The following is a 24,884-nucleotide window of genomic DNA, read 5'->3' on the forward strand; positions in this document are numbered from 1 at the left end:
AGTCCTTGCGAAAGGGCAATCAGACCAATCAGGCGACGGAAGGGAGGAGTTCACACTGACGGGCAACTTCTCTACGTATTTCCGGTGTGATGCTCGAGTCTGTACAAAATACAACTCCGGTGCACCCACGTGGACTCGCATCAAGGGTCCCTAAAGTCTGGACTACGTGATGTCATCAAAGTGTGGACTCTGAGGAGGACCACAAGTCCGGAGTGTGCCATTTGGGACAGGACCATGGATGCCCCTGTTCAATGTAAGTAAAGAGGAGAAATGCTAAGCTTACAAAGAAAAGTCAGATCACTGGCAGAGGTCATTTGACAGCAACGAGGAATAAATACATTGATTTTGATTAATAAAACACTTAAAATCCTACTTACAGTCCCTTTCATTTTTTTAAACACAGACCTTATTTTTTGCGATAATCTAAAAGTCTGTGGAAAAATCTAATTGTCATTTTTGCGAGGGAACCAGTGTCACGTAAACTTCCGCGTGACCTTCAAAAATACTTTATCCCTGTGGCATTCTTTTTTAACCATTGTTAAACTCCATGTACACAATTCCTAAGACTATAGACTTATCCAGTCTTTAATTTATAAAAAAACACGTTTGGAGATTTGTCTGTAAATTGTTAATACCAGAACATCACCAGCCTTCCAATTCAACAAAAAGTGGATACATTCTCAGTCATAATGAAAGATTTACTCCAGATGGATTTCTGTGGCAGTAGTTAATAACACACATCATTCATCAGTTCCACCCCACTGAAGCACTTGCTAGAATTGCAAAGATAACTGCTGGATGCTTAGCACACTACGAAGATCAAAATTATTCAACACACACACACTACAGATACAGCTTCTTAATTGCACATTATTTCTTTTTGGCCTGCTTCCAGTTGGTTTGTTTGAAGTCAGTAAAAAGATTTTTCATATAGCTCTTGTTGACAGCAGATTAGGTTTGACATCACGAATTTGATTTATAATGAGCACCGCTGACAGTTATTATGGCACCTCCACTGCTCAAGGCCATTCCCCTGCATTACATCTCCCTCTTGAAGGCTGTGTGAAGAACAGTTCCACCCAGAATTTGTTAATAAAAGTCACGATGGGATTTGGGAGGTGGAGAAAGGGGGAGAAATTTGGAAGAGTGAAATGCATTTTCTCATTCTCATCATAATGTAAAACTGGCACATTCTTGTAATCTGGGCAGGTTATGGTGTCGACATAATATTAATGTGTAGTTTATTAATGATTTAGTAGAGATTTTATCTGCGTTTTTATTTATTTAAAGTATGGGTTTTTTATTTGTGTATTATGCTTTGAGTCCATGTTGTACAGCATGTTTAAATTTGTATTATGTGTTGTGATGAGGCAAAATGTTAAATGCTTCCTCATTTGTAAGTTGCACTGGGTAAAAGTTTAAATGTAAATACACTGAATGTAGGGAAATGAAATGGCACTTCCTCTGGCAAAGAAGATAGATAAATGTTTTTCATTAAATATGGGTTACCACTTATTAAAATTTAAAAAATGTTTTAATGTTTCGTTTGGAGTTTCAGAACCTTTTGATATCCCTGTGTGACGAGTCAAAGTGAAATGAGAGCTTTTAAACTTTTAGAAATGCATTTTTACGCTTAATAATTTATTGGAGTTGAACCAAAAAATGCCTTCTGTTTTTTTCTATGACCCTGTATCAGCAAGAAATGCTCCAAAATCTCTTTTTACTTTTACAGATACACTTTTATGATACAGGGTGTCATGACCTGAAACTGGAATAACAGGTGACGGTGTAATGTGCCATTTAGCTAGAGAAAATAACCTGAAGACTAAAAATACAGAAAAAGCTGAGACAAAATATTTTTATGGGGACCATAAATTGTACTGCACATGCCTGACTGTTGGTAGCTCATTAGTGATTTAGCAGTCATTTTATCTGTTTTTTTTTTTTCAGTTTATCTATTTAAAGTATAGTTATTTTTCTTGTGTATTATGCTTTGAGTCCTTGTTGTTTCAAACATACTTTTTATGTGTTGTGCGCTTTATATTTGGATTAAAAGGTTGGCTATACCAAACTATGTGCCATCAAAACATGTGTGGTTAAACTATGCCTTTGTTTCATTTTTTTACCTGTGCATAATAAAAGCCTTTTTTTTAGCAACACATAAATACTCCACCTTTTAGTCTATGTTTATGTTCATTGTACTGTTGTGGTGTTTTGATGCCAGGGTAATAACTCAACTCGAGCGAGATGAACTCGAAAAATCAGTAATGTGCAAGTGTATTATTAACCCTTTTAATATGCTATATTCATTATATTAATTGAAGGATGTAGGCTGGAAATAGTCTATGATGGTCTTATGGCATGAACTATGGTGGCATATCTGTTCTATGCACAGCAACATGTGTTATGCAAGCAGCGATAGGGTTGTTCGACTTCATGCGGCGACGCAAACACCAACACCCAGATGACGTCAAAGTACCGCGAGTGCGAGACGAAATTTGACTTCCTGTGAATTCTCTAATCGTTCTCGCGGTACTTTGACGTCAGCCGGCTGTCAATTCGGTTCATACGACGCTGCATGAAGTTGAACAAGCCTTGTCTCTCATACAGATTACATAACACCAAAGGCTTGGCCTATAACCTACTGCAAAGCAAAACAATGTCTACTGTACTGACTGGAAGATTTGTTGTTAAGATTTGTACAAACAAAACATATCTTAAATATTAGGCTATAATACCTAATAATACCATTTACACAAAAATATACGCTTCTATACATCCGGTACGTCCGGTTCTATACATCCATTAAAATATTTATCATGTTCGTTGACATGGTTCTTGAGGCAAGTTGGTAAATGCTTCCTCATTTGTAAGTTGCTTTGGATAAAAGTTTCTGCTGAATGTACACTGAAGGGAAATAAAAATGCAAGTCACTTCCTCTGGCAATGAAGTTAAAAAGCTTTTCATTTTCAATGTTTCGTTTGAAATGTAAAAACCTTTTGTGTGACAATTTAAATTGAAATGAGAGCTTTAAACTGTCAAACTGTCAGAAATAAAACATTTTATACTTAATGATTTATTAAAGCTACACACTAACGAGTGCCTTCTGTTTCTCTACAACAATATGACGACCCTGTATCAGCAAAGAAATCTCTTTTTAACTTTTACAAATACACCTTTAGACTTAAATTAGGATGTCACAACCTAAAACTGGAATAATGGGGTAAAGTGTAATATGCTAGAGGAAATAAACAGAAGACTAAAAATGCAGAAGGGTCATTCTACAGAAACGTTCACTTTTGGTATGGCAAGATGTCTTAAAATATATTTCTTTTTCTAACATTTAAACTTAGACAACATTATTAGATTACTCTTTGACTTTATGAGTACATATAAATTAAATGACAGCTTAATGTTTTTTTATTTTTTGTGTGCATGTACTTAAAGACTGCATGCACAATTTTGTCACTGGTGTTACCTTACTTCTTTAGCAACATTAAAGGTGTTTATGAAATATTATTTTTAATTTTTCCAGCTTTAAAGCTTAATTTTTAAGTGTAGCAGAATTCAATGTATATAAAATTATCATCATGTCACAAGTGAAAGATTGTATTTAATGTGAAAGAAAAAAACACAGTAACACCAGTGACACAACAAATCACCAGTCACTGGTGTTACTGATCTTCACTAGTGTTACCCATAAGGCAGGTAACACCAGTGACAGTAACACCGATGACAATTTTTATGAAAACTGCATTTTACAAAATTGCTGCTGCAAAGTATCAAACCACATGTTGTCAATCATTTTATACTCACTAAATTAAGTAGTTTAATCCATTTGTATTCTATTTTTTTGCAATTCCTAAACAATAAAGGTGGTCATACCAGTGACTTAAACTAAAAGCTTAATATGAAATCATGAGATAAATGAAAAGATTTTTGATAACTGAAAATAGTGGAACTTACCATGGGCTTCTCTTCATAGATCTCCAGGAAAGTGAATGAAGGAAGTCAAGTGATGTCATCAGTGTGATTTTTATTTAAAAATAAGAGCTTTTTTGTTGAACGGTAACACCAGTGAAACAACTCAGGGGACCACTACTTTCATTAAATATATTTTATAATATTTATTTAGCATTTTGTTTTTTTAATTTTATTTACATTATATATTTGATAGTTATGGACACATTATTGCATTTTAAATAAAATAAAACACTGTCTTTGATCTTAAAATAAAGCATTTTCCCACTGTACATGACTGTGGGGACGAGCACTTATGTGGTGCTTGGAATTCTAATTAATTAATCAAAATCAAATATTGCTACATTGATGGCTCAAGAAGCTGTAATTGTTTAAATAGCATGTTGTTTCTTTTTAAAATATAAAAATTCTAACACTAAAGTGTTTTTCAAGTGTACTATTTCTGTAAAGGCTAGGGACATTTCTGTAGAATGACCCAGAAAAAGCTGAGATATTTTTTTCCATGGGGGATCATAAAATGTTCTGGGTAGATAAACATCTCAGCCACCAAGATACATTCTTACATTCTTTAAAAACCAACAAGCAAACAAAGCGTGAAAAGGGATTGTGCTTTTCATATTCTGCATTCCGATCATCTTCCCACAAACATCGGCATAAACATCTCCATATCAGAAGCAGAGGTGTGATTCAATGATACAGACCTAAAAACATTGTTCTCTCTCTCTCTCTCTCTCTCTGTGTGTGTTTGTCTGTCTATCCTCTCTTTATCCTTACTGTGCTGAATGGCTGCCAGATGTCTCACTTTGGCATTTGTTAAGAGACACAGAGAAGAGCCAAAAAACTCCCTTCCCACAGATACAATTATAGAAAAGTAAGTCTTTGAAGTTCAAGGACACCTGACTGGCTTCATTCTTTGTAATCTACTCTCACACAGATTACTTGCAATTATGACAGCTACAGTACATAGAGTTTTATTGTAGACCGTAATTGTGTCATTTGGGAGTAACACCATGGTAAGAACATATTGCTTTCATTTTTTCTCATTTAAATCATGTTAATAACTGTCTGTGTGTTGTTTTGAAAACAAATTATTTCCGCCCCTATTATACATGCCCTTTGTTCAGTTTGTACTGTTTTGTATTGTTCTTTGGCGTGGTAGGACTGTCCTATTTGGGAGTGGTTTAAATTCCTCATGCAGCTTTCCTTTGGTTCATTCAGAACTTTGGTATGTGAAACATGTTTCAGCAGTAACAACAAAAACAAACGGATTTCGTGGTGGAACACATGCAACGTATTCGGTATACTTCCACAAAGAATTAATTGGGTCCTTTTAGAGTATTTTATTTCTGATAACAAGCAAAATAGATAACAAGATTACCGTAGTTTTTAAAAAGCGTTTCAAAAACTACAATAAGCTAATGTTACTGTGTAAAATGTGTACTATATAATGTATAACATGAAAGCGTCTAATTTTATTAATAATCATTATTATATAGAGCAAAACGCATAGTTAAATGCTCTGTCAAATGATTTAGGGATCCATGAAGATTGCAGGAATTTGTTTAAAGGAATAGTCTACTCATTTTCAATATTAAAATATGTTATTACCTTAACTAAGAATTGTAGATACATCCCTCTATCATCTGTGTGCGTGCACGTAAGCGCTGGAGCGCGCTGCGACGCTTCGATAGCATTTAGCTTAGCCCCATTCATTCAATGGTACCATTTAGAGATAAAGTTAGACGTGGCCAAACACATCAACGTTTTTCCTATTTAAGACGAGTAGTTATACGAGCAAGTTTGGTGGTACAAAATAAAACGTAGCGCTTTTCTAAGCGGATTTAAAAGAGGAACTGTATTTTGTGGCGTGGTAGCACTTTTGGGAGTACTTCGACTCGGCGCAGTAACACCCTCCCTCTTCCATTATGAGAGTGAGAAGGGGAGCGGACTTTTCAGGCGAGTCGAAGTACTCCCAGGGGTGCTATTGCGCCATAAAATATAGTTCCTCTTTTAAATCCGCTTAGAAAAGCGCTACGTTTTATTTTCTACCACCAAACTTGCTCGTATAACTACTCGTCTTAAATAGGAAAAACGTTGATGTGTTTGGTCACTTCTAACTTTATCTCTAAATGGTACAATTGAATGAATGGGGCTAAGCTAAATGCTATCGAAGCGTCGCAGCGCGCTCCAGCGCTTACGTGCACGCACACCGATGATAGAGGGATGTTTCAACAATTCTTAGTTAAGGTAATAACATAGTTTAATATTGAAAATGAGTAGACTATTCCTTTAAATGGGGCTAACGGCGCATTCACACAGGGCGTAAGCGTTAACGCTTAGCGGAAGGCTTGTCTGAAGCGTGGCCAACAGCCAATCACAGTGGCGCTACACATGCTCTGGTCTTCCATAAACGTAATTGGCTAGCTCTGCCAAGGTTATTTGTATAAGGCGATCTGATTGGCTGACGCACGAATTGCCGCTTGAAAAGTTGAGAAATGTTCAACTTCTGCGGCGAGCAACGACATTGACGCGGCGCCATCGGATCCACAATTCAGTTCGGCAACGCATGACATCACCCATTAAAAGTGAATGGGAAGCGTTAACGCTGATGCCCTGTGTGAATGTGCCATTAGTAATCTGACTTTTTACATGTTTAAGTGCTTATATGGTCCCCAGTGCTTCTTTCAACCTAGAAAATGTGAAAAAGAAGAAACCAGTAACTTTGTTTTGGTAAACCATTCTTTGAAAGCATGTGAAAAAAATAGGTTCTTCAGATTTTGCTTTTTTTGTGAGGTAGGTAGCAAGGCCAATTACAATAAAACCACCCCTTAATCTGCACTATCCAACCACGGCACTGCCTTTTAATGCAGACAGTGTGCTACATACACAGGTGCTACATTATGGTGCTTTTCCATTGCATAGCAGTGATGCGCGGGTTGATCCGAAATGAGTGGGTGCCTGCGATCTGAGTTGCGGGCGGGTTAGAAATTTGAACATGCTATAATAAATTATCTGCAGCGTATTTTGAGCTAAAACTTCACATAAGCACTCTGGGGACACTAAAGACTTATTTTACATTTTTTTTTAAATCCCACAATATGACCCCTTTAAAAACTATGTTCAATGTTCTGTTACTTTATAATTTGTTTATTGCTGTTAATTGTACCAGCATCAAACATAACCAAATATGATTGCTTCTATATTTAGGATGCTTTGAACACACAAAATTAAATGTTTGCAATGCTTTCAGATTCAAAATGTACAGTCAAATGAAAAAAATTTTCATTGTGTCATTTTTTATGAATGTAACCTTTTTTTTTACATGAAATCCTCCTAGCGAATAATGTAAAGAACATTCAGTGATAATATAACATGGTTCTCTTGTCAAAGATTGAAATCAATGAGCAAAATCAAACTTTGATGCTCCTTTTCCAGATGATAAGACTTTAGCCTGGATTTCACAGATAGGGTCACATATTTGGATCTTAAAAAATGACAATCCAATATCAAAAAATTATGTTTCAGATTTTTATTCACAGTTAATATGCAAAGCATGAATTAGTACATTAGTAAACTTTCCATGCTGCAACATAAAATAATTTTTTGTTTGCAGAAGTGTATAGTGTTTCTACTATTTTTAATGTTAACAAATTAATGGTTTAGCATGTAAGGCTGGTCTTGATAAACTGGACCCAATTTTAAAATGCAAAGATATGAATTCTTTTTGCCTTCATCCCTTCCACTTTGACCTTTTGTCCATTTATTAAAATGAATTGAACAGGTAAATAAATATTTTAAGATTTTACATCAGATCAGTGTGCAAGATGAAAATGATTCAATCATCAGTCCAGTACAGAAAAAAATAGCAGAAAGATCCATCAGTTAATATTACAGTATAGACAGAGAACACCAAATACTTCTTCCATTGCCGAAAAATAAAATATAAGGTACATTTACAAATACTAAAGCTTATTCAGAAAACCGCTCCAGAAAGTGCCTTTGACATTACTGTTAGCAAAAAGGCCAGCCTGCTACAATAATATTGTAATACTACATATACATTTCACAATGCATAAAGAAGAGTTCAAGAAAACCATAGTAAGAAAAATAAAAGAAACAGTATGAATATAATTGCAGCAATATAGTTTAAAATAAAAACTACATGAAAAGAAACCGAGTAAATATTATAAAACAATTCTATAGGACTTTATAAAACAAGAATAAACATTTATTAACATTCCCTTTTGTGTTCAAAGTGAATCTGTAAGATTTATACCTAACTTGTACATAATGTACTTGTATATTATATTTAAACGTGTATGTATTCAATGGAGATACAACTGGGGAAAATCTCCTATTAATATATTAAATTAAATTTGTCTTATCAAATTCTTATATAAAAATACACAGGCACCTGTATTAGGTGAATGATCAAAAACAAAGTTTTCCAATTTTTAAGTTTAAATATTTCACATTATCTCTCTCTTAAGGGTATGCAGACAGTATGGTCCCATACGTAGCTACTATAGTTCACATCACATGGATTAACTAAAACTACTACAAATAGAAATGAAATACCGGATCTACAAGACCGGTGGCTGCCATCCCCGTTCCTGGAAATCTACCCTCCTCCTTATTTCAGGAACCAACTATACTTCAGCACACCTGCCTCTAATTTTTGGAAAACCATAAAAAGCTTGATTAGCAGGTTTAGGTGTGTTTGATTGGGGTTGGACGTGAACTCTTCAGGAAAGTAGATTTCCAGGAACAGGTTTAGTGATCACTGTACGTTTCAGTAGAGAATGACAAAGAGGTAAGTCATCCTATATAAAGGTGACGGAAAAATGAAAACAGAAAAGTTGTGCAAATACAGAAATGATCAGAACCACAATATCAACACAGTTTGGGTCTGTTGTACCATTGTCTGGTTACAGGTCCACATATTTGAACCTTAATCTTTCACAGCATGTCTCCTATTATCAGTTATATAGATAACACCACCACAGCAGATGAATAGGTGATAAACACCATGAGGTTAGTTTGAAGTAGTAATGACCACACCCTTTTTCATTTTGTTATAATTGCGAGTACAGCTGCACAATGATTTTTCCAAATGCTTCAAATAACCTTTGACCCACAACCATTTTTCCACACAGAAGTTTTTCTTCAATTAACTGAGGCGGGTTTGTTAATTGTATTAAACTTGTAAACACTGAAAAGCAGCATGTGTGACATTCAATGAGCCTTTTGAAATGGGAATGTCGCATTCATTTTGGCCCACGTGGGATAGTATAATAATAAGTTGGAGAGCATCCTCCTTTTAAGCGCATTCAATAACTGCCCAGTACTCTTCCTGTCAACACATGAGCTCCCCTTCTGCCATTGGGAACTTGTGCACATTTCCTTTAAACCTTCAGCTTCCTCTTTAACTCAAAGTATGCATTAAACCTGGCCATGGCATATTCCTGTGTGGAAGAAGAAATCTAGATCAACAAAGGTTTAGCCTAGACTTGCTCCCAGTCTGGTCAAATGGGTAAGGCTGAGAGACCAGCTAAACCAGATAAGACTATCAATTGATAATGTTTTATTAAGTGCAATGTTTTACATCGAAACCATAACTTCATGTTTATAGTCGTGTTACCCTGACCTTACAATTTATTTGTGTACAGTTCAAAGGGAGCACAAATATTGCAAAGCCCAAATCTGATAACATTTGTGATCAAATTCATGCAATAGTCTCTCAGTATACAATTATCTTTGTCAAAAGCACATTCATATTTAGGCACAAAAGCTTTTCTGCAATTACTCACCATGTACCCAAACTCAATAGTTGATATTTTGGCCTGGATGATGGACCACAATCCCCAGAAGAAGTGAGAGGCCAGTGCGAATCTAAATGGGAGAGCATTGGGTTCATAGAGTAAGTCTGGCGAACTTAAACAATCTCTGCCTGCTCCTGGGAAATATGAATCACTTTGTGGAAATGGTCCAGAACTATATGTTACAGTGTCAATGATAGTACAGCAAGACCTCAGAGGAATATCCTCATATTTTTCCGTTTCTTTCGTGCCATATTTCGAAATCAACATGCTTAAGAAAACACATTAGACACAAAATGGATGTTGTGTAATAGTCGAACAAAAGTAAAAAAACATCTGTCAGGCTGAGGAAAGGAGACTGCTTAATTTTAAGTATCATCACCTGTTAACTTCAACTAGCATCTCCTCTTTAATTTTCATCTGGTCCTTCTCACTCAGGTTTGCAAATTCGGAGTCAAATTCTAACAGATAACTCTGAAAGAAATGCATCTGAAGAAAAACAAAATGAAAGAGGAAGTTATTGTCATTGCAGATTTAAAAGAAAAGAAAGCAGTTAAAAGTATCAGATCTACAAACCTGCTGCTCTTTGGTAGGGTAATTTTTGGCGTTGGTCTTGAAAAATGGAAACTTGTCATAGGTGTAGTCGTAAATCCATTCACAGAAAAAATTTCCAATGTCAAACCCTCTGCAGAAAAGGACAATTTGCACATTAAAAATAACTTTTTTCATTTGGATTTTCTTACTGAACTATTGCATATGTCTTGATTCACTGTGCGTAAGGTTACTGTGGAGGAGTTTTGTTTGTTCACCACCCACATTAAAGGGACATTCCACCTTTAAAAAAAAAAAAAAGCTCATTTTCCAGCTCCCCTAGAGCCAAACACCCGATTCCCATCGCCTTGGAATCCATTCAGCCGATCTCCGGGTCTGGCGCCAGCACCCCCAGCACAGCTCAGCACAATCCATTGAATCTGACCAGACCATTAGCATCGCGCCCAAAAACAACCAAATAGTTTCAATGTTTTTCCTATTCAAAACTTGACTCTTCTGTAGCTACATCGCGCACCAAGACCGATGGAAAATAAAAAGCTGCAATTTTCCAGGCCGACACGGCCAGGAACTACACTCTCAATCTGGCGCAACAATCAAGGACCTCGCTGATGCAACATGGCTGCAGGAGGCGCAGCGATATTACGCACTGCCCGAAAATAGTCCACTGCTATTGAAAGTAACCAAGGGGACTATTTTCGGCTGCTGCGCAACATCACTACACCTGCCGCAGGCATGCCACATCAGCAAAGTCCCAAACCACTACGTCAGCTTGAGAGCATAGTCCCGGCCACATCTGCCTAGAAAATCGCAACTTTCAACCCTCCATCGGTCCCAGTACACAATGCAACCACAGAAGAGTCAAGTCCCAAACAGGAACTATCAAAAGTCTTTGGCCACTTTTTAGCGCAATGCCAATGGTCCAATCAGATTATGCAGATTATGCCAAGCCATGCCAAAAGTCCCAGCTCCAGACCCGGAGATCTGCTGAATGGACTCCAAAACGGCAAGAACTAAATGCTCAACTCTAGGGAAGCTGGAAAATGAGCATATCTTCAAAAAAAGTGGATTGTCCCTTTAATGTTTCGGTGAGGACCAATGAGTGCATGCAATAAATCAGTTCAGATGGACATTAAGGATGGGGTCCATGATCTCTGAAAGCCAATGTTGACATTTGAAATCACCTAAACAAACACGCCCCTACCCCAATAGAATCTGGACCTTCTTTTGATAGACCCGCCCCACACATACACAGGCAACGATGTCGGTTAGTAGACATGCCCCTTACTGCTAATTGGCTACAAGTATGTTTTGGTACTCGGTCTGACTCCATTTTCCAAAGTGTTTTTTAAAAAATCATGCACCCTGCCTTTAAATGAAATGCAGAGCTAGCCAGCACTAGAATAGTGAAGAAAATCATCGATTGAAATTTCAGTCTGAAGGCTTTTTAGTCCGATTGAGCCATCAAACTAATTACAAACGGGTTATTTGGATGCATGTAAAGTAATACTGACTAGAAATGCAAAACATTGACATGCTGACTGACAGCAGATTAATTCTTAGCCACAGGTACTGTATCAATTGTGTAATGTGTCATTGTCTTTAAAACGGCACCTGAAACGTTTGAGTGCCTTGCGGTTTTGGCAAGGTGCTTAACATTTTAATGACAGGTTAAAGTATGACTAAGGGCATAAAATTTGACTTTAAGATATGCAAATTGAATGAGATTCATTCCCAAGTAGCCAGAATGGCAGATCTGTGTAGTTCTTTGTAAGCAGTCTCACAGCTGCAGTTGAATCCGAACAAAGAAAGCGCACATCTTTGTGCTAGCGAAACCCAGGCTTCATTTCCTACTGCTCACTATTGGCTTTGCTGGTGTACTGACAAGCGCTGTCAAAAGATGAGTCGGTTAATGCCCAGGGCAAAACAATTGATGGCAGAATGGGAAAATAAACAAAACATGCTTGACTCATGTCAAACACTATTGGGACATTGATCTTGTCCTCTTTGGAGTAACAAAATTATAGTCCTCAAAAGCACCATTGGGTTAAAGTTGGCACTTGGCTGTTTGTCGCTTGTGTTTGAGCATGTGCAAGAATGCAAGTACCCTGACTGCAGTGCTTTGACTGCCTAGTGTGGGCTGGTTGCCAGAGCTTTCAAAGACTGGAGGTGCTTTCTGAGAATTGGGGCACCCTAAGCATTCCAAACCTATAAAAAAATTGCAGTGTTCTAGAATAACAGAGCCCTGTAATGTGTATGGCGATGATGAAATAACTGTGAAAAAGCCTCTGGCAAACACTGTAAAAACATTAAAGAGGACATAAGTGATGTTTTCCTGAAATACAGTATGTGTGCTGCTGTTGCGTAAGACTGTGCAAATATATGTTTACTGAAATGTGGCTGCAATCTACTTTTTTGTTTGTAATTTGTTATGGACTATCAGATTACAAGTGCAATTTATTTCACTATGAACATTACAGACCTGTAGTTGTAGCTGCTGTACTCAAAGTCGATCAACATGAGCCTTTGTTGATCCGAGTTCTCGCCATCATTTAGGAGCAAGATGTTTCCTGTTCAAAGCAGATTGTTGAAATTACATTAAAAATGGAACTGTAAAGAATAAAGCAAAAGTACAAAATCTTATCTACAGACTTCTAACCTTCTTGCAGGTCATTGTGGCAGAAAACAACAGGTGATTGAGTAGATTCAAGTAGACACCTGCGGGCACAAACAGCCATTAAAGACACTATAACAAGACAATGGCAAAAAAAGCAGCAGCCACCAAACAGACTTTAAAATTTTTGTCGATTCACAGATATCTTCCTATCTGTCACTCAAGTATTCGTTTGTTCTTTATTCTTCACATCATTCCAGCATCTACTGCTATATTCATAGCGAGAACCTGTTAATCCATACACAAATTGACCCACACAAGTTATCCATGCACAGGTTAGGGGACAAGCAATTTGGTATCTGCAATACAGCTAACTTGCATGTTTTTGGCCTGTGGGAGGAAACCGGAATATCCGGATTAAATCCACGATGACACAAGGAGAACATGCAAACGTCACACGAAAGGCCACCTGACCTAGCCGGGGCTCGAACCGGGTACCGTCTTGCTATGTGGCAACAGTGCTACCCACTGAGCCACTGTGTTGTCTGCAAACATGTAAAGTTTGAAGATATTTGCTACATTTCTCTGATATAAATTACAGCTGTGCTGAAATTTAGTACAGATAAGATCTTACTTGAGGTTGTCCATCTCTTGAGGTAAGTTATAGCTCAAAAGGCGGGAATAATTCAGGAGATGGGACTCCCTGGTAAAGTTAAGGCAAAGTACTTGGTCCATGTACCTGTGGAGTGGATGAAAACACCATTAGAGACATCAGAGACAAAATTAAACAAAATATCCTACTCTCTAATTAATGGCAAATACAGACGGTGACAATAAAAGATGATATTTTGTCAAATGATGGAACCTGCACAGTTGATGGTACCCCATTGACTTATAAAGTAGGAAAAACAAATACTATGGAAGTCAATGGGTACCATCAACCGTGTGCCTACCATCATTTTTCAAAATATCCTCCTTTGCATTCAACACAGTAATGAAACTCATACAGGTTTAAAACAATATGAGGGTGAGTAAATGTTTATTTTGGAGTGAACTATGCCTTGTTTGGAGATTTCATGCATTACAATATTAAAGGGGACATACCATGAAAATTTGACTTTTTTGCATGTTTAAGTGCTATAATTGGGTCCCCAGTGCTTTATCAACCTAGAAAATGTGAATAAGATCAACCCAGTAATTTAGTTTTGTTAAACCATTCTTCACAAGCATGTGAAAAAATAGGTCATTGAAATTTGGCTTCCCTTGTGATGTCAGAAGGGGATAATATCGCCCCTAAATCTGCACTATCCATCCGTGCAACTGGAATTTAGTGCAGAGATCAGCTCATATGCATGTTAAAAGACACCCAAAACGGTACATTTTTGCTCACACCTCCAAACTGACAATTTTAACATATTATATTAAATTATCCATTTTGAGCTTAAACTTCACATATGTATTCCGGGGACACCAAAGATTTATTCGACATATTAAAAAAGTCTTGTGAAATGTCACCTTTAAGTAACATGAGATGATAGATGCACTTAATCTATACAGCCCCAATAAATATACTAATGATAACACGTTTTTCAGTTTTGAAATTAGTTTTGCGATTAGCATAAACCATATTCTTAAACTTGAGAGTTTTATCATCCAGTATAGTAGTTTGCTGTTAAGATGTATAACAAATTTAAGCAGAATAAAGCTCAATAATGCAAACATTGCTCCCCCCACCAGGCATTTGAATATTCGTAGGAACTTAAACAAACTGAGCAGGCATAAATTAGATTAACTGAACTGATTTTTTATAGTTACGTACTTTTCCATAGTGCCAAACAGCCACTTTGGCTCCTTGTTGAAAGGCATTCTCATTCCATGAAATTTGGCAGTCTTCTCTGCAATCTCAGCACATATGGCAGGAACGCTCAGCTCATCTGTGGAGAGTTTTCGGCTCTGCAGAAAAAAAAACTGCTTTATCAAAGACGTGATGAACAGGTTAAACACAGTACATTGCGATCAAGGGTGGGTGACGCTTTACAGCAAGATTTATTACATTAGTCAACATAAACTATCAAACAACACTTCTACAGCATTTATTCATCTTAGTTAATGTTCATTTTAATGCTTATTAATTTATTAAAGGTGCCAAAGAATGTATTGAAACAGAATATTGAATTGTTCTTTGATATTTACATAGAAGGTATGTAACTTTTTTAATTGCAAAAATTATCCAGAAACGTTTTACATATCCATTTACAACCATAAGATTTGTCCTTTGAATAAAATGGTCTATTTTTCCTCTATTTGGAAGGGTCATGAATAATAATGTTGAGCTAATCTCTGAAGCTCATGTCAGTAGCTCACATTAGTAAACATTTTACTAACTAATATAATGTTGGGGGCGTACATCTCGACTGTGACATCACAGTTGGTGTCAAGTTGAGATTTGCTTGTCTTTTGCATGCACAAGGTTTACATACAAATGAGGAATGAGTTTAAGCCTCATATTTCATTACCATATACAGAGCTCTTATTATTCATCTATGCCTAGGTAAATACAGTTTTACATTCTATGGCAACTTTAATGCACATTGAACTGCATTTGTTTAACATTAACAAAGATTAATAAATGTTGTTAGCTAATGCATTATTTAATATTAACAAATAGTAGCTTATTGTCAAGTGTTAAGTCTTAGTGTTACAGAGATAAAGGAACTAAGGGATATACGCCTTTAGCGCTTTTGTCTGTCACGAGGCTGCACTCTCGCATGTGACTTTGCTTGCACTTACACTTGTATACTTGATCAAATAGTCAAAACAAATAGGTACGTCACACTGTCCACAAAGATCCAGGAATTCTGCTCAATTATTATTATACCAGCACATATGAAGAAGACGTACTGGGACAAACTGTTCCAATCGCCCCAGCGGGAAGATGCCGTACAGCTTAGGACCCAGCTCACGCTCGGCCAGTATAGCAAACATAACACTCTCCAACACCATAGCTTCAGCACCCTGCAAATACAAATAACAAAACTAAATGAACACACTTTTAACAAATTAATCAACTTCAATAACCTATGACTTCACTGTCATGAGCCAATACGTCACCCTCCACAAATTAGGTTGCTATAGGTGTTTCAGAATGCTATAGGTGCTATAGGTGTTTGAGACTGCGTGAACACATTCCTCCAGTAACTCGAAGTAAAGTTTTCATTGGCTTTAACTAGCTCTAACCTGATCTTTAACACTCCGTAAATGTGTTAAAAAAGATGTCTTCAAACAATAAACTCTGAACTCAATTCAGTCTACTAGCCAAGCATTTTCTAACAGTACTAACAGACATAAGCAAACTGAAAATGGCGTCCTTTGAGCAAAACTTCTGTAATGGGAAAAAACAAGAGGGCATTTGTGGTGAGCATGACAGGACTTGCCAAACATCCCAGTCATTAATTATGGTTGCTTAACTAGGAATGACATTAAGCTTGGTTTTGGATGAGGCTGTGCCGAATGTAAATACGCAGAACCCAAACGGTTCTCATCCCTTGAGAGCAAGTATTTAATTAAGGGATATCTTTTGACATCATTTTCAAAAGTTCAATAGTTTGGTTTACATTCCTTTCTGTTTTCTTAGAGCTCAAACTAAAATGGGGTATGAAGAAATTACTTATTTACCAGTAGCCTGTCACTTTGAGCTGTACTTTGAACTAATGCCTACGGGTTTCATTTAAAACATCTGGTAAGCATGATTGAATTCACTTTGGCTGCAATTCTATATTCACTTTGAAACACAGGTGCTTCTGCAATTACTGTACTGTCAATCACTAGATGAATAAATAATCAAAACAAGCAAATATTTATGTGAAAAATGTGTCAATATCCTTTTCGCAGGCACAGCATATATAAATACCATGAAACTTCAGTTTGACCAGCTATTTATGATGTTTATTTAAAGGGGGGGTTCAATGGTATTTCACGCATTCTGACTTAACACAGTTATAGAGTTGTTTCCTCATGCTAAACGTTACAGAGTATTTCTGTGCCGAATGCACTTCACCAGGGTTCGTACAAGTTTCTGAAAGTTTTTTTCAATTACAGGTCCAACTGACGCTTCAGGGGTTTTCTATACGCATCACTTCTTTATATGGGCACTTCCCCCGGAAAACCCCGCCCACCCGTCAATCAGCGGGAGACGCTAGCACTTGCAAACATCTTATCACGCGAGACCGCTTTGTTTAATTTCAAAATTCAATGGCATGAAAGAAGAAGTGTGTTTTGATGACCATTTAAGTAATCAGATAAAGAAAACACAATGGTGTCATTTAAACTTTAAAAACTTATGAAGTTAGGTTAAGTCAACTTTTTAATTTTATTTTACAGCGTGCATATAATGATGTAACAGGCCTGAATGCTATGTATTATGTATAAATGTTATATTATTCATTTTTCTCTATTATCTTATTACACTGTGCTTACTTTATACCAATGTTTGATATTACAAGAATTAACAATATTTGTGCAACAAACCTGCAGGCAAAAAGGCAGCTGATCTGATTAATAAAAAAACATCCTGTCTTCTCAGAAATAAAACCGGACACTATGACTTTTCTATTGAAAAACCGTTATGGTGGAAGGACCTGAAAGGAAATTACACTTCCTAAAAACAAACTTGAAAAATTTGCAAAACTCAACACATAACTCGCCATTCAACTTTATTCTGTGGCACTACACAAAACCCTAAAAATATTAAAGGAATAGTTTATTTTCTTAAAAGAAAAATCCAGACAATTTACTCACCACCATGTCATCCAAAATGCCGCTGTCCCTCCCTGCTCAGTCGAGAAGAAACTGCTCCCCGAGGAAAACATTGCAGGATTTTTCTCATTTTAGTGGACTTTAATGGACTTTTTATAGTCCTCTGAAACTCACATGTTGAGCCAGGTGTCAAGTGTTGGCGCCCACTACAGTCCACCAAAATGAGAAAAATCCTGCAAGGCCTTCCCCAAAAAACATAATTTCTTCTCGACTGAACAAAGAAAGACATCAACACCCTGGATGACATGGTGGTGAGCAAACCACCTGGATCCTTCCCCCATGAAAATGGACTAATCCTTTAAGTTACTAAATTTTATTTTCATACTTTTTTGATCTATCTAAGATAACTTAACAATTTTGAAACAATATAAATAAATTTGAATGTATTTATAAATGTTAAAATAAAGTCAAATTAAGGACACTGAAAGTTGTACTTATTTTTCTTACCCCACTGGCAAATCTAAAAAAATTGGAAAATGTAAAAAAACTGTTTCTAGATAAAACATTAGAAGATATTGGTTGTAGGATTGGGTTTTTGATAACACCTGCTCCATTCTCTCCCTCCCTATTTGAAGCTCCTCCCCGTTTCGCTGACTCACCATGTGACCGCAGAGCAACAGCTGCTGGGTTTTTCCAGTGCTTCATGCCTCTTAATACACAAGCCATTATCACTGGATTACTGAAACAGATTAGTTCACAAACACAGCAGTACAAGGACAGCATCTACATGCAGGTGTCATGAATGTCCATCTCAGCACTACTTCTAGCCCTTCAGTCTTTTTTGTACAGCTCTGGATGGAGCCACAAAAAAATGACACATGCAAAACAGAATGAAGCAAAGGACGCAGACGCCACAGATAAACTCATGATAGGATCCACTGCTATAGGACTCGTAGTCACAAGATAAAACTGTATTATTTACACTATGTCTGGGCTGTATTGTCCCCTTGATCATCACTGTAGGTTATTAGTTTCTTAATTTTTTTCTTGTCTTGTTTTCTAGCAAAATATCCCTAAAACAAGATGATTTCAAAATCCTCAGATTTTGCACTGGCAAAATGTTAGTCCTGTGTTAAATAAAACTGAATGAAATGTATTCTTAAAAATCCCAGTAGGGTAATAAAAGTCAATATAACTATTATATTTTTACCAGCTAACAAGACAAAAAAACGATAATTTTTTGCATTTAATTATTTAAAGAGGTCCTTATTGATGCCAGTTTTTCTTGTAGACAATCACTTGAAAACAAGAATGTAACTATAAAGAACCCTAAAAAGTGCTCATGGAAAATTTTGACCTAGAAGTTTAAAATCAAAACCAGTAAAGGTCCTAACAAAACATATCTGATGACCCAAATAGCTTGTCGCTCAGCCTTTGAGGATGAGTTTCTCAAAACGGGAGGTAAACATAACAGTTTTACTATTATGCCTACGAATTCTGGCTCTTGGCCGATGAGATTAGTGTTTACAAGAAGCATAGAGAGTTAGTATCATATTTCTATATTGGGCTCAAATACAACAAAACCCCATGCAGTCAAAAATGACCTGCGCCATTTTGTTACTTACTTGAAAGTGATTTTCAACATTTGATTCTCTGGATCCCCCTTTATTACAGGACATCTGACAATAAGAAAGAGAGCAAAATACTACCATGAGTACAACTGTTATTTTGTGACAGATCACATTATTCATCTTCATATTTTAATAAACGGCAACAACATTTACTTTTGCGTTTCTCATAACCTTTGGCACAACAAATACTTTAAATTACTAATACATTTACATAAAGAAAAATTTACAAGCATTAATAAGAACTGCTAGCCATTTATGCTTTGATAAACATAAGATAAAAATCTAAAACATCCTGACGCAAAATGCAGTTTCCATGCCCACAATATCAAATTTATAACAGCAATTATCAAACCCATCTTCCACTGAGACCAAGCACAAAAATTTATCAAACAATAACATTATTCTCCATTACACTGAAATGATTTCAATCTGGACAGATGGGTGTCCATAGTAGCCAATGAACATTATATCAATCTCACAGTCACAGAAGCAACTTGCATGGTAGGGACACCAATAAAAAGTGTCTAGATAAATAAAGGTGAACCCAGGTTACTGTTAGTCCGCCGTTTGAAAATGAACCTTAATCAGAGATTTATACATGAATCAACGTACCAAAGTCCACATGCCCCGTAATTTTTAATATGGCATCGACTAGCGCTTTGTCTGAGGTTTCTATTTATATACACCTGACGTGAGAGTCTGAACTGTGTACCTACTGACACCTCATCAGGTATGACATCAAAGCATTCGGTGAATGAAAGCAACTCTTCACTAACTACAGAAAAGCAACCACTAAAGAGAACATACCTTCATTTCTATATATTGTTTACATTTACTTGCAATTTATGAATGCATACTTTAAAAAAATAATATGCAAAGATAAATATATATTGCTACAAATATATCATAATCATAAATTTACATGTAGGCTAATGCTGCTCTTTTATAATGTTACTGTGACAACATTTTAAAAGATCTCCTGGAGAACATAGGCCATCAAATGACTCATAAATAATTGACTTATTTCCAAAAGGTGTATTAAAGCATTGAGAGAAGACAGACAGACAGAGGAAAATGATACTTTAGACAAAGTAGCGTATGCCATGAGCGCAATTTTTAAAGATTGTAAAAATGCGCATTAACTTTGTTTGCGCATAAATAATGCTGTGGCTTCAGGGATCACATACTGTACCGTGAGTGGTATGCTGGGATCACCTGGAAACAAGAGTGCTCAAGGCACGCTCCTTTGGCAAGCCTACGGCAAAGAAGACACGCATGTACAGCCATGGAGGTACATCACCCAAACAAAACTACCTCTTTAAATTTAGAGGGTAAACACGCTTGTGCACTTTTATTCACACACATACATATACACAGTTACTGTCTGAGGAGTGATCTTTTTAATTATCCATTCTTAATTGCCCATTTAATACCCATTCTTGTGGCTTATGAGAGACGTGAGGTACAGTATGCCACTTGAAACACATTAAATGAAAATACACTATTAAACAAAGGCTGAAAAAAATATTATTTTTGGTGCAACTCCAACACAGAAAATAATAAACTGCCTAACTATATTTAAAAAAAATACGCAAAAATAACAAATCTGCCATTATTTGCTCACCCCAAGTCACTTCAAATCATATGAGCTATGTTGTAATTATACAGAACAAAAGTGACTTTTTAATTAAAGTGAATGAGATCTGACTAAAACAAATAGCTAATTTTTGTGCCAATGAGAGCTACAGGACCTGTCCAAGTGAATAACATCTTAAATTTAATTGCAAGGCTTCAGCAAACTGCCTAGTTGTCTACGTAACCTTTTGTGTGAATTTGGAGTAAATAATGACAGAGTTAAAATTTTTGCTTAGACCTTTATTTAACTGTCTATGTTGATTGACTGTTACCAAAATACTGTTATCCAAACTATCAGCCAGATAAACAAAAAAGATCAGAAGAGATGACTAAAGCCCAATTTATACTTCTACGTCGATTGCGAACCCTACGCCGTAGGCTGACGTGCACCTCTCCTAAAATCTAACAATGTACTAGAACAACGTCCCATCAGGCCAAAAAAATGTGTTGCTTTCCACTGCTGCTTTTCCAACAACGTACACAACAAGCTGCTGCTTCCCTGGTCCTTGCCTGTGGACACTGCCTATTAGCGATGTGCATGTTCAATTGCATGTCAACGCAAACACCGATGGAGAAGTACAAACGAAAACTGGCGCGTAGCCCATGGCATAGGCAGAAGTATAAATGACGCTTAAAGTGTGAATTAGCCTTTATGCCATAGGCTACACACCACCTCCCGTCCACACTTCAGCAACTTTGTTCGCGCTGACATGCAACTACACACTCAGATCACCAGTGGTGTACACAGTATCAAGACAAAAGCCAAGAAAGAGGCAGATTGTTGTGTACAGTTGCTGCCAAAAGCTTTGAGAATAACACAAATATTAATTTTCAGAAAGTATGTTGCTTCAGTGTTTTTAGATTGCATAGAATTGACACGTTGTTAAATTTTTGGAGAGGTGTGCATTGTGCCTTGTTTATACTCGTGCATCGCTCCAAGCCACGAGGCTCTGCTGACTAGAGGCGCACGGACAAGGTGTGTATACTCGACGTGCTTGCTGTTGCACTATTCTTTGAAACGACAGGGAGTGACTTGATTAATCGAGTCCAAAACCAACACAAAGTGAAGGATAGAAGTCGTCGTTCACTGGAACAACCCTTACATTGGAACATTACAGCAAAATATAAGAATATAAGAACATGAATAAAACAACAATTTCTTAAATAATACAGAAATCTTAAGGTTTATATTTTGTATTCCTCATCCAGCGGCACATTTAATACAAATAAGCCAATAATTCTGAATGCTATCTAAAAGAATTCTTGTTTTAACTAGTAAACTTTCCATACTTTACTTTAAAAGTGTCAGTGTATATGCATTGTTTTGCATGGATTGATTAAAGAGATAAGGCACTGACATGCCTGCTCATCCAGAATTGCCTCGAGGTCAGTCATTTTTGCATGCGGAGCAATGTGTAGGCAGTTACAAATACTGTGTATACTGTCACGCAAAATGGGGTCTTGTGTACTCAACATGCATGACAGCCTTACTCTGTAATTTTCGCCGCACACAATAACACGCTAATGCGGACGCGTCAAGTATAAACAAGGCTTTAGGCTACGCACAGCCTACAGCGTAGGCATAAGTATAATTCACGCTTTAGTGTCAAACACGAGATATGTAACGTTCTTACCTCAGTTCTGATGATATCACTCAAACACAAGAACTACACATTGCTACAAAGTTCATCATTAAACTTAAAAAAGTTAAGATTTGACATGGATGAAGGACATGAGTGTTGATCAACTATTGATAGTTTTCAGTCACGTGACCCACCAGGGGGGTTGGAGGGCACGAGAGCGACAGTTTACGTTGGGCTCTCCATAAAGAGGCAGCACAAGCTTTCAAGTCACAAATATTTAAATCATCTCTCAACAGAAGAATGATTAAGATATGAATACAAACTACATGTTTTGGCCACTTGCGATCTATACATTATAGTCACTAAAAAGCGGCAGATTACTGCCAGACCTCCACTTAGGCGATGCTTGCATTTCTTTAGTGGAAAATTCCTCACCTTACACTGCTGCCAGGATTATAGGGATAGTTCAGCCAAAAATGTAAATTACTTAGTGATTTTTTCACCCTCAAGCCATCCTGGATGTATATAACCATCCCTCTAAAGACGAACACAACCAGACATACTAGAAAATGTCCTGGCTCCTCCAAGCCCCACAATGGAAGCAAATGGTGCTTCCAATTTGAATTCCAAAAAAGTCTACCACCTTTCACAGAGTATGTCATACGCTGGAAACAAACTCTCTTGTGAACGTGCGTCGTTTGTTACTGGTAGCTAGTTATTCTAGTTTGTAAAGTTTAAAATATTATTTTTTCTTACAAAATCACATCGATTGCTCTCAGAAGGCCTTTATTAACCCACTGAAGCCGTGTGGATTAAAGGATTGATGGAATTTTGGGGGGATTTAAATCAAAAGCACCATTCACTGCCATTATAAAGCTTGGAACAGCCAGGACACCCTCCAACATATCTCTGATTGTGTTCGTCCCCAAAAAGACAACCATATACATCCAGGATGGCTTGAGATAACTTAAAGGGGTCAGGTATTCATTATTTATGCTAAAGAAGAGAAACTACTCACTTCTTAACCTGCGGACACGGCAAATTGCGCTCTCTTGCCATCTTTTTTTTTTTGCTCTCTTGCCCTCCAGTGAGGCGACCCCTAAGTATGTGACGTCACATGAAAACTATCAATAATGCAGTTTGGTCAGATTCCAAGCACGCAAGTACTTCCATTTCAAACTTCTAAGAATGAATTACATTTCGTGTAACCTAACTGTGCAAAATTAAACAAAACATTCATCAAGATTTCCCAAATGAAAGAACTAACAAAACACCTGCAGTATTTGTCCATAAAGACGAAGAAGAATGTTTCGTGGTTCATCTCCAAGACTCGGCTGATTCTCTGGCAAAGAACAGAGGAACAGTTTGTTGCTGAGACCTCCCCTAAAAGCAAAACATGAGAGGTTTACAATGAAAAACCGACCACTCCCCTCTCACTATCACATGAATCTTTTTCATGTGACTACTCCTAAATTCTTTTTTAAAACCTGTTCTTATCTATGAATCATGCTAAAAATCCTAGTCAGCTGACAATTTCATAAACGAAAGTAAGTAACACTGTACACCGTCATCTAAAGAATTTCCAGTGAGCATGTTGCTTCCTAGCGGTTTTTAATAATGTGGTGCGACTCAAGTAACACCATTTTGGGCTCAGTTACAATGTCGTCAAGTATCAAACAATCATAATACCTGATTATAGCGATTTGGAAATCATCTTCATTTATTGATTTCCAGGCTCCGTGAAGAAACTCTTTACACCACAGATACGCCTTATGCTTCGTCTGATGGTCTGGCTCATCCTCTCGAATAGTGTCTTTGCAGTCGTTCCCACTATCTGGCTGGACCTCCAGTGCACTCACGTCTACCAGTAAGCCCAGAGACATTGAAGGCGAGGAAGACACGCCATTAACAAATTTAGTCTTCATGTTTAATGTTATTGTTATGAATTTAAGATAGGATGTAAAGAGATCCGGTCGCAGACTATTGCAGTTTAATAACTGTCAGTTTGAAGCAAATATATATGAGCAAATTTAGTGTGGTCCGAACAAAACCGTTGTGTCAGTACAAGGCAACACAGCACACTGAATCTGAAGCGTGAATTCTTGCGCACTTAAAATTAAAGTCGAAGAGGTTTAACCGACGTCAACTGACCACGCCCATTTCCCTATCCGATTGGACGACAGAGTAACGTCCCCTTCCCAACCTGTTTTAAGACAACAACAACGCTAAATCAAGTGTGAAAAATGGTCACTATCAAAACATCGTTAACATGCATTTTAAGCATTATATTTACATTTTACCTACGTAAAAATACTAA

The 24,884-nt window shown here is 36.9% G+C and overlaps 1 protein-coding gene across 1 annotated transcript; it reads right to left on the minus strand.

The window, feature by feature from the left end:
- Nucleotides 1-7,495: 7,495 nt before the first annotated feature.
- Nucleotides 7,496-24,678, minus strand: chka (choline kinase alpha). The gene is made up of 12 exons (XM_055173686.2): nt 24,257-24,678; nt 23,842-23,950; nt 19,344-19,397; nt 15,865-15,978; nt 14,783-14,916; nt 13,598-13,702; nt 13,009-13,067; nt 12,832-12,919; nt 10,377-10,485; nt 10,183-10,289; nt 9,792-9,873; nt 7,496-9,446 (listed from the first exon to the last, which is right to left on the minus strand). The coding sequence occupies exons 1-12, from the start codon at nt 24,490-24,492 to the stop codon at nt 9,387-9,389; spliced, it is 1,257 nt and encodes a 418-aa protein (XP_055029661.2). The 5' UTR covers nt 24,493-24,678; the 3' UTR covers nt 7,496-9,386.
- Nucleotides 24,679-24,884: the final 206 nt, after the last annotated feature.

The sequence above is a fragment of the Misgurnus anguillicaudatus genome, chromosome 15 (genome assembly GCF_027580225.2).
Source record: "Misgurnus anguillicaudatus chromosome 15, ASM2758022v2, whole genome shotgun sequence".
NCBI lineage: Eukaryota > Metazoa > Chordata > Actinopteri > Cypriniformes > Cobitidae > Misgurnus > Misgurnus anguillicaudatus.

What these genes read in the sequence shown, in the direction of transcription:
- chka (XM_055173686.2), bottom strand. Translation starts at nt 24,492, where the DNA reads ATGAAGACTAAATTTGTTAATGGCGTGTCTTCCTCGCCTTCAATGTCT. An exon ending in TTTATGGACAAATACTGCAG is followed by an intron (nt 19,398 to 23,841) that starts GTGTTTTGTTAG and finishes TCTTATTGTCAG; the next exon opens with ATGTCCTGTAATAAAGGGGG. An exon ending in ATGCTAGTTGAAGTTAACAG is followed by an intron (nt 9,874 to 10,182) that starts GTGATGATACTT and finishes TCTCCCATTTAG; the next exon opens with ATTCGCACTGGCCTCTCACT.